The sequence below is a fragment of the Ovis aries genome, chromosome 19 (assembly GCF_016772045.2).
Source record: "Ovis aries strain OAR_USU_Benz2616 breed Rambouillet chromosome 19, ARS-UI_Ramb_v3.0, whole genome shotgun sequence".
In the NCBI taxonomy this organism is placed as follows: domain Eukaryota; kingdom Metazoa; phylum Chordata; class Mammalia; order Artiodactyla; family Bovidae; genus Ovis; species Ovis aries.
Genome location: NC_056072.1, coordinates 49,554,361 through 49,568,735, shown reverse-complemented (window position 1 = coordinate 49,568,735; position 14,375 = coordinate 49,554,361). Strand labels below are relative to the sequence as shown.

Below are 14,375 nucleotides of genomic sequence, written 5' to 3'. Positions count from 1 at the left end.
AGCCAGGCTGCTTAACCTCTCTGTGCGTCCATGTCCTCAACTCTAAGATAGTAATGTCTGCATCATCAAGGTGATGATACATGTGAAGTCCCTAAATCAGGCCCTGGCAGACAGTAAATCTCAGGAAATAATTCATAATTATTATTGTTATCATTCATGTCAGAACTTTGCTCTTGAGTCCAAATATCAGTGTTTTTATGTGCTTTAGGTGGGCTTCTGAAAGACAGAAAAGGCAAATATAGGTCTGTGGCCACTGCAGGGATTCTCCCTGTCGCAGAGGCCCTGCTTTTGCTGGGTACCTAGCAGGCACTCGCCCCTGGGACTTAAGTGACAGAGTGTGTGTTCGCTTGAACAAGAGACAGTCTCTCTTGTTAGCTGAATAGCAAGATAGTAGAGAGATTTCATTAAACTAAGAAGTCATCAGAGCCCTGTGGCAGCAGCGGGTACATTCAGAATACTCATTCATTGCTGTGAAACCCATGAGAGCCTTTAAAGCAAGGGAAAGCTGTGTGTATATAGATAGGAGCCTTTGGGGAAAACTGCCCCTTTATTATTTTTCATTTTGCCCTCAGCTACTTTGGTGTTTTAATTGTATAGTCCTTCTAAAGTTATTAAAGTCAAGTATCTAGAAACTAAACCTCTGTGCTCAATTCCTTGAGGATCGCAAAGATGTAGAAGGCACAGTCCCTGCTGCTTTGCAGACAAGGACACTGGACTTAAAGGATGTGTTGCAGATCCCAGGGCAATCCCAGTGTTCATTCACTAGAAGGACTCATGGGACTCAGAGTTATACTTGTGGCTGATATTTATTATAGCAATGGAGTAAGGATACACCGGTGGCTTATTAGGAAGAAGAACCAGGTAGAGTCTGAAGGAGTCCACACACAGCCTCCCTTATGCTCCCTCCATCACATTAGGGGTCACACAGAGCACTGTCTTCAAATACTCGTTTCTAGTTAAAATGCACTGACAGATGTGCAGTGTTTCTTCCCTAGGAAGCCCACTAGAGATCTAGCAACCAACATTTTGGAGGGCTGGTTGTATAAGAACCCTTTGTTTAGCATGTACAAAATGTCCAGAAGGGAAGCAAGTGTTCAGTATAAACCATATTGTTCACATAAAAAGTCTAGGCACAGTGTTGGGAACACTGCAAGAGTCAAATCCCAGATGCCAGCCAGAGGCCAACTTTCTAAGGATAGCAGTCTTTCTAAGGATAGAAAGCAGGCCTTTCTAAGGATAGCAGTCTCAGGCCTGCTATGTTAACTTTTCTGTACAGGAGAGGTGTCACATGCACACACAACCAGCTCTAATACTAAATCAGAGTCACTGCTGTAAATGGTTAGATATTGAAGGAACAGGTCCCTTCTGACTGCTGGGTTGCAGAAACCTTTATACCACACATTTGAGCTGGGCCTCAAAGGTTAGGCAGGGTTTGAGCAGCAGCAGAGAAGTGGGGAAACAGGACACAGTGGGCAAAAAAATAGTAATTTAGGGAAAGGCAAGCAGGCTTATCTGATCAGAAACAAGATGTATTGATGGAAATAGGGGAACATAGGAAGGCAGGGAGAGGACAAATGCCACAAGACCTGGATTAATAAGTGGAGGCTTATGGGTTTTATATGCAGAGATGGAACACCACTGAAAGTTTCTCTTTTAAGACAGGAAGTCATATAGTTCAAGGCATGTTTGCAGGAGATACATCTTTGGTGGAAGATAGTCTGGTCTGGAGGTCAGAGTCCTAGAGACAGAAGGCTGCAGAAGATACCTGGATATGTTTCCCAAAGGCCTGGGCTTTAGAAGATGCTCATTAGTTTATGGCCCACCTCAGTATATAGGAAATAGGTAAAATAAATGAGGAATGCAAACTCTGATTATGTCTGTGTTGTAGACTACCCTTTAGTACCTTGTCAGGCAGGCCAGAGATGACTGCTGCTGCTGCTGTTGCTAAGTCGCTTCAGTCGTTTCCGACTCTGTGCGAGCCCATAGACGGCAGCCCACCAGGCTCTGCCGTCCCTGGACTTCTCCAGGCAAGAACACTGGAGTGGGCTGCCGTTTCCTTCTCCAATGCATGCATGCAAGTGAAAAGTGAAAGTGAAGTTGCTCAGTCATGTCCAACTCTTTGTGACCCCTTGAACTGCAGCCTAGCAGGCTCCTCCTCTAGGCCTGTCTTAATTTGTGCAGTGAATTGGAACCAACTGATACAACATTCTACATGCAGAGGAGAGACTATTTACTTAAAACTAATATGCAACCTGTATTGACTAGAGTACTCAGAAGCTGCCAAATCCCTAATTCAGGTCTGCACAAGTATCTGACTGTCTTGCACCAGCCCTAAGCTCAGGTAGAGCAAATCTTCGGTGAAGCTGCAAATTACTCTCTGCACACATCTGGATTTCAAGGCTGCCCCACTCTCAATAAAAAGTTCAGAAGGGGCCAAAGGGCGGACCACATGGGATGTGCTTACTGGCGATGCCTTATATTCCGACTTCGTAGACTCTTGTCCCAGATTCCTGGCCATTGACATCTCAGACTGCCTCACTTGGGTCCTATACTCCTGACTCACAGAATTTTGGTCCAGCTCATCTGTATAAACTTCCTCATCTGGCTATTTGATTGCTACACTTTCAGAAGTCTACTTGCCTCTCACATACCCATTTCTGAGACCAGTAATGCCTGGTCAGAGGACTGCCATTCCTGAATCTGGCCCTCTGAACAACTTTCCTTCAACCCCAAAACCCCAGCTCTATATCCTGACCCTGGTGTTGACAGCATTACAATTTTGTGCTTTGGAGCAGTGCTGCTGTGCAGTAGTACGGAGCCCTTTGTCTCAGTGACCACCTCCTCCCCCAACCCTAAAGAGTTGTACTATCCAAATAGAACTTTGTAGGACAATATAAATGTTCTATATATGGCAGAACATTATGGTCTGCAAGGTAGCCGCTAACTACATGTGGCTGTTTAGCACTTGAAATATGGCCTGTAACTGAGAACTGTTTCTAATATTAGTAATTTTAATTAAATATAGATAACTACATGTGGCTAGTGGGTACCATATTATAATGGCACAGCATAGATCCTGATGGGAGTGATCTGGTGAACTGGCTGTGCAGGGTAGACTTAATCTGTGTGCACAGGATATCAAGAGGAGGGCAAGACAATGACACAAAGAAGACCAAAGAGAAGGTCCTTTGTGGTCTCAGATATATCTACTTGTTTACATTCCTAGCCATATAATATTTAGAGATGCACTTATTTTCAGTTGGTTTATTTCGTTTTGATCAATATTGAATATTATTTTTGCTATTTAAATATGTATCATGAAAGACAGTTGACTACAGGAATTAGTATAGGCTTTGAGAGTCCCTTGGACTGTAAGGAAATCACACCAGTCAATCCTAAAGGAAATCAGTCCTGAGTATTCATTGGAAGGACTGATGCTGATGCTGAAGCTGCAACTCCAAACTTTGGCCATCTGATGCAAAGAAATGACTCATTGGAAAAGACCCTGAGGCTGGGCAAGATTTAAGGCAGGAGGAGAAGGGGACAACGGAGGATGAGATAGTTTGATGGCATCACCAACTCGATGGACATAGTTTGAGCGAGTTCCGGGAGTTGGTGATGGACAGGGAAGCCTGGCGTGCTGCAGTCCATGGGCTCACAAAGAGTTGGACTCAACTGAGCGACTAAACTGAACTTGAAGAATCCAGACCTAAGTTGTAGTGTTGTCTCTATACCATGTCAGCTATGTCACCGTAATACTGTTTTTAAAAATATCATCAGTTTTTCAGTATTAAGGGAAAGTAAGAAAGATTTTGACATAGTGCAGTGAACACTGTTCTTACATCTTATACTTTAAAAAAAATTAAAGTTCTCAAACACTTCATTCAAAATTTTACTACTTATGAAATCTTTATTTGCTATTGTTTCCTGAGATTATTCTGCATTTCTCAGTCTAGAAAATATCTAGTAAATATCTAGTAAAATGTCTGACAGATAAAAATACTTATTTAGTTTTCAGATTTGCTGAGTTTTCTAGCTTCCATTCAAGAAACAATCAAGGTTTTTATATTTCTTCTGTATATGTTTATTTTGGTTTTTGTAAGCTCCGCTGTTCCCATCAGGATTCCCTCATGATCTATTAAACTGTAAGACTTTGCTTCATTTGCACACAAACAGCAGAAATAGTGACAGGAACAAGTTAATAAATAATATGTATTCTGTTGTCTTTAACTGGAGGACTTATGTAGTTACAACAGGCCAAATCTGTAGATGTGTGTGTTTTGTTTGACAGACCAGGAAAAACCTTGGACAAATACTATGATTTTTCTTTCATTTGTGAATATATATTCCTTTTATGCTATATTATGCTAATCAGAGAAAAACATGAGTAAAGGAATGAAATTAAAAAGAACAATAATGTTCACATCATGAACAAAGAGTGGGAAATCCCAGAACAAGAGATTATCAGTATGAGGGAGGTGGGAAGCGAGATCCAGAAGGTAGAATGAGAGTGGCCTGTGGTACCTAATATTTTAACATTGCTTTTTTGACATCATGATTACTTTTCTACAGTACTTCAGACTGCTTGACCTTTAGCTGAGAAATGTAAAAGTGTGGGGCTTCTTTAGTCCCCATGGGAGTGATTAGCAAATTATAAAGAAAGCAGGGCCAACCGTCTGCCTCCTGGCTTCCTCACATGGAGGTACACCTTCCTCAGAAGTATCATGGCTTGAATGTTGGAGGTGGCAAAGATGAGCTGACTCCGCATTGTGCTGTCCTGTCAGTGGAATCTCACCCTCACTTCAGCCTCATATGTTCATTTCAGTTCAGTTCAATTCAGTTGCTCAGTCATGTCCAACTCTTTGCGACCCTATGAATCGCAGCACGCCAGGCCTCCCTGTCCATCACCAACTCCCGGAGTTCTCTCAAACTCACGTCCATCAAGTCGGTGATGCCTTCCAGCCATCTCATCCTCTGTCGACCCCTTCTCCTCCTGCCCCCAATCCCTCCCAGCATCAGAGTCTTTTCCAATGAGTCAACTCTTCGCATGAGGTGGCCAAAGTACTGGAGTTTCAGCTTTAGTATCATTCCCTCCAAAGAAATCCCAGGGCTGATCTCCTTTGGAATGGACTGGTTGGATCTCCTTGCAGTCCAAGGGACTCTCAAGAGTCTTCTCCAACACCACAGTTCAAAAGCATCAATTCTTCGGCGCTCAGCTTCTTCACAGTCCAACTCTCACATACATACATGACCACTGGAAAAACCATAGCCTTGACTAGATGGACCTTTGTTGGCAAAGTAGTGTCTCTGCTTTTGAATATTCTGTCTAGGTTGGTCATAACTTTTCTTCCAAGGAGTAAGCGTCTTTTAATTTCATGGCTGCAGTCACCATCTGCCGTGATTTTTGGAGCCCCCCAAAATAAAGTCTGACACTGTTTCCCCATCTTATTTCCCATGAAGTGATGGGACTGGATGCCATGATCTTCGTTTTCTGAATGTTGGCTTTAAGCCAGCTTTTTCACTCCACTTTCACTTTCATCAAGAGGCTTTTTAGTTCCTCTTCACTTCCTGCCATAAGGGTGGTGTCATCTGTATATCTGAGGTTATTGATATTTCTCCTGCAATCTTGATTCCAGTTTGTCCTTCTTCCAGCCCAGCATTTCTCATAATGTACTCTGCATAGAAGTTAAATAAGCAGGGTGACAATATACAGCCTTGACATATTCCTTTTCCTATTTGGAACCAGTGTGTTGTTCCATGTCCAGTTCTAACTGTTGCTTCCTGACCTGTATTTAGGTTTCTCAAGAGGCAGGTCAGGTGGTCTGATATTCCCATCTCTCTCAGAAATTTCCACAGTTTATTGTGATCCACACAGTCAAAGGCTTTGGCATAGTCAATAAAGCAGAAATAGATGTTTTTCTGGAACTCTCTTGCTTTTTTGATGATCCAGCGGATGTTGGCAATTTACATACTTTTTATTGTTAAAATTTTTACTGTTAATTTTAACATTATTGTTTTAAAATTTTTACTTTTAACATTGTTATTTTAAAATTTGTATTGGTGCTTCCCTAGTAGCTCAGCTGATAAAGAATCTGCCTGTAATGCAGGAGACCCCAGTTTCATTGCTGGGTTGGGGAGATCCCTTGGAGAAAGGGTGGGCTACCCACTCCAGTATTCTTGGGCTTCTGTGGTGGCTTAGTCAGTAAAGAATCTGGCTGCATTGTGGCAGACCTGGGTTCAGTCCCTGGATTGGGAAGATCCCCTGGAGAAGGGAACAGCTACCCACTCCAGTATTTTTGCCTGGAGAATCCACATAGACAGAGGAGCCTGGCTGGCTGCATTCCATGTGGTCACAAAGAGTCTGACATGACTGAGCAACTAAGCACATTGTTACAATTGGAAGTCTGATCCTGGGGTGAGAGCATAAATCATTTAGAGGAAAAACAACTGTTTGTAGCTCCCTGTGTAACTGATAATTAAGTTACCATTGAGTTCATTTTCCTGAGAAGTACATGGTTTCTAAAGGCCCTGTGCGTGCATGTGCGCTCAGTCACTCAGTCATGTCCAACTCTTTGTAACCCTATGGATTGTTTATGGGATTTTCCAGGCAAGAATATTGGAGTGGGTTGCCATTTCCTCCCCCAGGAGCCCTTCCCGACCCAGGGGTCAAACCCACATTTCCTGCCTCTGCTGCATTGACAGACGAGTTCTTTACCGCTGAGCTACCTGAAAAGCCAAGAGACCCTGTAGGGCCTGTATAATTATAGAAATACTATTGTAACTTTGAGACTGTGTGATAACAGATTTACTCATGTGTCTCTTTTGCTTTAGAGAAAATGAAAAGAATCTGTTTTCTGGGATTGTCATTCAAGAGTCTCTGCTTGTTCCAAATCTGACAAAGTGTTGCCCCCCCGATCTCTAAGTTTTTTGGGTGGGAATGCCATGAACCTCAAAGAGACTCGGTGCCACCGGGAGTGCTGGAGTCGGGGCTTGGAATGGCCTTTCTAATCTGAGAGGTCAGGTGCCCCCTGTGGGTGATTGGGATCCTGGCACTAGCTGGGTTTCATTCACACAGCCCCTCTGGGGGCCTGTGCGACTCAGACACTCTCAGTTCATTTCTAGGACAGGATGTGATTTGTAGCATTTCCCAGATATATTTGCCCAGTGATCCCCTCCTCCCTTCCGTCACACACTTTTTTTTTTTTCCAGGGTTCATTTCATGAGATAAAATATAGATAAAGCATGGGCTTGGAAGTCAAAGAGCTTTAGATTTGAGTTCTGACTTTACCACTCTGCTTTTTTATCTCAAGTCAGAAACTTTGACTCTCAGTTTCTTCAGAGGTGAAATAACTGTTATGAGAATTAAATGCAATTAGGGTAAGAAAAGAAACACTTTAAACAATGCCTGGTACACAAAAGACACTCATTAAGTGGCAGCTGTTAACAGCTGCTGCTGTAGCAAGTTGAGTGCAGTGGTATATCCCCCTACCACACCTTTTCCCTGAGCTTCACACTTGGGCTTTCAGCTGCCTGTTTTTTGTTCACCTGCATATCCAAGAGACCTCAAATTCAGTATGCTTATCTGAAATTTTGGCCACCTGATACAAAGACCTGACTCATTTGAAAAGACCCTGATGCTGGGAAAGATTAAAGGCAGGAGGAGAAGGGAATGACAAAGGATGAGATGACTCAATGGACATGAGTTTGAGTAAACTCCGGGAGTTGGTGATGGACAGGGAGGCCTGGCGTGCTGCAGTTGATGGGGTTGCAGAGTCAGACACGACTGAGCGACTGAACTGAACTGATCTGAAATTTATATCTTCCTCCTTGTACCTTCTCTGGTCGACACTACCACATTTGGTTAACTGCTCCATCTGGTCAGCTTTGTCATCTACATATACCTCACATCCTTTCACCTTTTTTCAGCCCCAGAATAGCGTTGTAGCTTGCCAGGGCTGCTCTTCTCTGTCTTTAGAGTGTGTCCTATGTCACAAGCCTGCCTTCCACACAGCAGCTGAAGTGATCATGCTAAAAACTTATGAGATCAACATTGCTTCTCATAGTTTAAGTTTCAGAGCTCCTGTAAGGCCCATAATGGGGTTTTCCAAGCTTGTTAATCCTGACAACCAACTGAGACCATTTTAGAAATACAAATTCTTGGACCCTCTCCAGAAGTCCTCCCCTTTAGAGATTCTGATCCAGATCTGGGATGGGGCACAGGAATCTGCACTTTTAATAAGCTGGGAGGCACACCTTGTTACAGCCAAGGGGGACAACCCTCACCTGTAACCCACACCGTGGGCTTGTCCTCTCTGCATTGCCCAACGCGCCCCAGTTCTCCAGTGCCCTCTTCCACTTCCCCACCATCAAGCTGCCTTGGTGCACACTTCTCCTGGAATACCCTTCTCTTCCTCTCTAACTTTCCCTTACCAATGCGCAGAGTCTAGCAGTATTGCCAGAATGTGCCCCAGTATCTCATTCGGGCAGCCTGTCTTCAGCCCATTGGAGCTTATCACCCCATTTCTGTGCGGTTAATTATAGAATTCTCACATTGTGTCGTCATTTTTGTTCTGTGTCTCTTTCTCCCAGTAGACTCAGAGCCTTGAGGACAGGGACCATTTTATTTCCCCATTACCATCCTCTTGCTTAGTTTCTGGAACATGGTAGGGGTTCATGAATGCTTGTTGAAAGACTAAAAAGGAGAGAGGGAGGTTGGAGAGAACTCTTGAATTGTACTAGGAGGCATAAAAAAGTTCTTTGGAGCCCTGATGTGTCTCAGGCACGTGTGGTGGTTAGGAGGAAGGCCTAAGTAGGGAGGATTCCTGCTCCTGTTCCTTCTCTCTGCCTCTGATTCAACCAAAGTAGCTCTGTTATTAAATTTTTCATGTGTTGGTGAATAGTGTAAGACCTTGTTGAAAAGAAGGGAAAAGTTGGTACTAAAAGTAAATTTGAAAACTGCAGTACTGATTTACCTTAATGAAATCCCTTTATGCATCTCTACTCTCTGTGATTTAGAATGAAGTGGGAAAACTTGAAGAACTTGAGAAATAAAGCCAAGAATCTAAATTGGAAACTGCAACTGTGAGGCAAGATTAGAGATTTCCTAATCTGTTGGGTTGTGCCATATAGTATGGCCTTGGGGCCACTTGCTGCTTTCAAGCACCTGGGGAGTTATCATGAGAGAGATGCTAAGTGGTTGGCATCCATTTCCAAAGAGGCCAATGAGAAGAAGTGTGAAGATTACATTGAAAGAGCTGTGAGAATTCCTCTGAATTTATTTGAGGTGCGTGCTTGTATTTCCAAAGCAGTCTTCAGGAAATAGCCTCCCTAAGGAGTAAGATTTTGTCCCTGCCTCAGCACCTGGCACAGACTACCTCCTCATTGTTGGTCATCAGACATTTGCTGTGGGGATGCATGAATTACCATCAATGGAAAAGTGTGTGAAATGCACTACCACCCAGGAATTAGGACTCTCATAAAAGCAAATGATCTTGAAATTAAGACTCTATTAGACTTGCCACAGATTCAAATTATGGATTTCATTTGTAAGAACTTGCTCAATAATATGAAATTAATGTAGCTTAATATGCTGTTCATGCATAGCTCTTCACAAAGACAAGTAAATGTGGAACAGTTCTCTCATACCACTGCTTATTAAAGAATCAGAATTTAACCGTCTCTCTTTTTTTTTTCCTCTTGAAAGAATTAAGATTTTTTTTACCCAGAGAAAACTGACCTGTTGCTCTCATGTAGAGGTGTGGGTGTTTGTAAAGTCTCCTAAATGAATTTTACTCTTTTGGCCACAGTTCCTTTCCCACTTTTAGGATATATGAGGAGTTGTGCCTCTCATTGGCAAATAGATTCACTCAGCGTTTATCAAATTGTATCCATACAGATTCCATGGTCTTATGCAGAGGCAGGTTGTGGGGTCACAGGTTACCTGTCCCATTGATACTTCAACACATAAGAGCATTTCAAGACTCTGAGAAGTCCTGGGAGACAGAAACCTAACTGTGTTTAACGCCATATGTCCCAGCAGTATTGACCACTTCTTTTGCAGAAGAGCTGTTGCCAAATTAGGAAACATTGGATAAATATTTGCCTTCAAATAGTTTGAATGTTAACAGAAAGTGCCATTTATCTATCATACCCATTGGTGAAGTCAGCAAAATAGGAAATAATTTGATTTATACCTAGGGCTCTTTGAAATGAAAAAAAAAAAAAGTCATTTTGACTCTCACAAATTGTGAAGATACATTATTTTCTTATGGTTAAATAATAACCCAATGTATGGATATACTCCATGTTTTATTCAGCCATTCATTTGTTGGTAGATATTTTGGTTGTTTTCATCTTTTGGCTATTATGAAAAATACTGCTGTGAATGTTCATGTGGTTTTTTGTGTGGCCATATATTTTCAGTTCCTCTTGTAAATATATACTGAGGAGAGAAATTGGTAGATCCTACGTTAAACTATGTTTAACCTTTTGAGAAATCACCAAACTGTGTTCCGAAGTGCCTGTGTCATTTTACATTCCCACTAGCATTGTATGATGGTTCCAGTTTCTCCATCTTCTTGCCAACACTTGGTATTATCTGTTTGATTAAAGTCATTCTGCTGCTGCTGCTGCTAAGTCGCTTCAGTCGTGTTGTGACCCCATAGACGGCAGCCCACCAGGCTACCCCATCCCTGGGATTCTCCAGGCAAGAACACTGGAGTGGGTTGCCATTTCCTTCTCCAATGCATAAAAGTGAAAAGTGAAAGTGAAGTCGCTCAGTCGTGTCCGACTCTTCGCGACCCCATGGACTACAGCCCACCAGGCTTCTCCGTCCATGGGATTTTCCAGGCAAGGGTGCTGGAGTGGGGTGCCATTGCCTTCTCCGAAAGTCATTCTAGTAGAAGTGAAATAGTGCCTTCATTGTGGTTTTAATTTGCATTTCCCTAATGGCTAATAATGTTGGACACCTTCTCATATCTTTATTGGCTCTTTGTTCATCTTCTAAACAGAAATGTCCATTTAAGTTCTTTTATTATTGAGTTGTAAGAGTTCTTTATAAATTCTGTCTACAAACCTGTATCAGATATATTATTTGAAAATATTTTCTTTCATTCAGTGAGTTATCTTTCCCTTTCTTGATGATGTCCTTTTTAAAGGAATTTTAAAATTATATATTTATTTATTTTTGGCTGCACTGGATTTTTGTGGTTGAACCCGGGCTTTCTCTAGTTGCAGCGAGTGGGGGCTACTCTCCAGCTGTGGTCCATGGGTTTCTCATTGCGGTGGCTTCTGTCGTGGTTCCCAGGCTCTAGAGCACCGACTCAGTAGTTAGGACATGTGAGCTTAGTTACTGCACAACATGTGGAGTCTTCCTGGACCAGGGATCCATGTCCCCTGCTTCTCTTGAGCTTATTCGCCATCCCTGTATATTCTTTGATGAAAGGTATGTTCAGACTTTTTGTCCATCTTTGAGTTGTTACTTATTGAGTTCTGAGATTACTTTATATGTTCTCAATACAGTGCTTTCTTAGAATAGTTTGTAAATATTTTCGCCCAGTCTATAGCTTGTTTTTTCATTTTCTTAGCAGTGTCTTTCAAAGAGAATATGATTTTAACTTTGGTTAAGTCCAATTTATTATTTTGTTTTGATTCATAATATTTGCTTAATAATCTAAGATCACAAAGATTTTTCTACTGTGTGTTCAATATAGAAAAACAAATGTGAACAAGATACACAAAGGTACTTGTCTCATTTTTCTTGTGTGTATTCTTATAGTTTTTAGCCCTTAATATTTAGGTCTATGATAAATTCAAGTTAATTTCTTATAGGCAGGGAAAATGGTTCAGTTTCTTTATGTGGATTGTTCAGCACCATTTTTGAAACTGCTGTTCTCCCTCACTGAATTTTGATACTGAAAAGTAATTGAAAGTATATGTGTTACCACATTTTTAAACAAAGATCTCCCTCACCCCAACATGCCCATTTAACTGAAAGCTTATCACTTCCACATCTTCATCTCTTCAAAGATTGGTCTAGACTCACTGTTTCTGCTTCCTTCTTTCTTACTCTCACACTAAGCCTCTTTATCATTCCACAAAAAGGGTTCTTGCCAGAATCACCAGTGATCTCTGTTAGGACATCCAGTGGATACTGTTTTTTTGTTGTCTCATGTGATTCTCAGTGTCCTTGGGCCTCAGTGATCCTCGCGCCTCCTTTTCAGATACTACTTTCCCTAACTAATATAGCATCCCACCACTCTTCTTATTTTCTGTCTGTTTTTATTTTTGACCCCTCGTGTCTACTCTGCAAGTTCTTCTTCTGCCTATTTCTTTTATGTCAGTGTTTCTCCGGATTGCCCAGAGCCCCTTTTCCCTCTCATTCTGTGCATGCAACCTACTATTCCCATCTAATTCCCTGGCTTAAGAATCTCAAATTTACATCTGACCCAGATCTTTTCTGAACTTCATGTCTGCCCATTTAGCTGCCTACCAGGACCATGAGCTCTAGGAAGAAAAGTGCCCTATGTACATTTGTGTTCATATTTGTATTCCTGTGCTTAGCACAGAGAACTTAATGACTATTCATTGGCTAAATGAACGAAGGAATAAGTGAACAAGTTAAGCCACCTGTGCATTTGATAGAGCATACCTTTGCTTCTAGTCCAGTGCTTCAGTATCGGCCCTTCTACTGATACCTGACGCATGCAGTGAGTGCGTGACGCTGGGCACGGGAGAAGCAAGTACTTTTAGAACCACATACTTTGTGTTTGCCATGACTCAGGTTTCCTGCCACAATTGACAGAGAACCTTGGGATGCTGAGATAGGAATGAGGCCCTAGGCACGGGCAGGAAAGAGGTAAGAGAGCAGGGAGACATTGCTCCAGATGTTGCAAACACTGTTTCTAACATTTTTCAATTCAATAATTTCCTTCAAGAATTAACCTATATTGTTTGAGAAATAAAATATATTAATGACCCTGTTGAATTCTGAGTACATCTTTATAATGACCATACATTATTTCTTTTTTTACTTTTCACCCAAGCTTTTGTAAGTCCCTGTAACATTTTTTCTTCGCTCTAAAATGATTCTCAAAAAGTTATGCAGTAAGATGTAAACTGGGTAATGTAGACTCTTTCAGACCTAGTGTTATGAATCTTTTTGTGATGATCTGAGTGTTCACATCAAAGAATGTGTTTGCTTCTTATGGGCTTATTATTATGGCAGAGCTTTGAGGGTATTTGGGAAGAATAGAAGACAGGGTCCTCATTGCTGCCCTCGGGGAGCAAACGCCTTTAGGGAGAGAAAAGCCACAACTGGCAAGTAGACAGCAGCATCTCTGACACAGTTTGTTGTGTCTGTTGCATGCTGCTTGGCAAGAAAGATAGTCTCCTGCCACTAGACATGTACTTTTGGCCTTGCTTATCTCTAATGGGCTGTCCTAAAAGTGTCTAGGGTCTCTTTATAAATGCCCTTTTTATTTGTTCTGGAGCATGCAGTCCCTTACATTTCTCTGTCTCTCTCTCTCCTACATTTCAGTGAGCGGTTTCTGGTGAGACTGAACAAGAATGGTGGGCCAAGGAACCCAGAGAAGATAGAACGAATGTGTGCCCTTTTTACAGTATGTGCAAATTCTCTTTCCCTTCTCTGCTGTTGACTCTAACTAGGGTCCTGCTATGTGGATATTGTTGCCCTGGAAACAAGCACTAATTCTTACTTCCCTACACACTGGTGAGAATAGAATTTGATTTATGTGTCTATCAGGTTTTAATGAAATATTTAAGAAAACTGAAATAAGCTGCAGGTTTTAATTGAATTTATTAAAAAAAAATACAACAAATACCTCTTACTGATGTACATTTTAGATGCAATTTAATATAGTAGACATGTAAAACTTGAGAACAGTCTTTCTTTCTATTCTTCTTCAAGACCACTGGGGATTTCTCTGATGTGTAAGTATAGTTTCTCTCAAGGCATCCACCAAACGTACAGCTTTGCAGTTTTTTTAATTTAAAAAAAAGAGTTTATCAAAAGAGAGACAGACTAAATAGCCCTCCTCTTTCAGACACTAAACAAAGTCTTTTCATGCCATGATCCATACTTTAGCTTTTTCTAAATAACCATGCTGTTATTTGTGCTCTCTGAGATCATGGATCCATCAGCTCAGAGAAGGCTTGGTAGCCTGCTTATTGAAAAGTATTAAGCCTCACAGTACCATATTGTCTTTTGTATTCTTCAAGTTGATTCTGATTTACTAATTTTTTTACCCAGTTATGAAACTTAAGTGCCTGGCCTTATTTATTTCAGTTAATTTATTTGCTTAAGAAGAAAAGACTGTCACAATTTTCAACCACTTTTGACTGTCGTAGATTCTTTG

The 14,375-nt window shown here is 41.5% G+C and overlaps 1 protein-coding gene across 9 annotated transcripts in view; it reads left to right on the top strand.

Moving 5' to 3' along the window:
* DOCK3 (dedicator of cytokinesis 3) overlaps window positions 1-14,375 on the top strand; it is a 292,652-nt gene that overhangs the window by 169,544 nt on the left and 108,733 nt on the right. For 8 of the 9 annotated variants that reach the window (XM_042236152.2, XM_042236151.2, XM_042236154.2 and 5 more), the window contains one exon: window positions 13,538-13,619. The exons of the other annotated variant lie outside the window; for it this stretch is intronic. In XM_042236152.2, coding sequence (XP_042092086.1) covers window positions 13,538-13,619 — 82 coding nt within the window. The remainder of the gene's footprint in view (window positions 1-13,537; window positions 13,620-14,375) is intronic. 9 annotated transcript variants of the gene reach the window in all.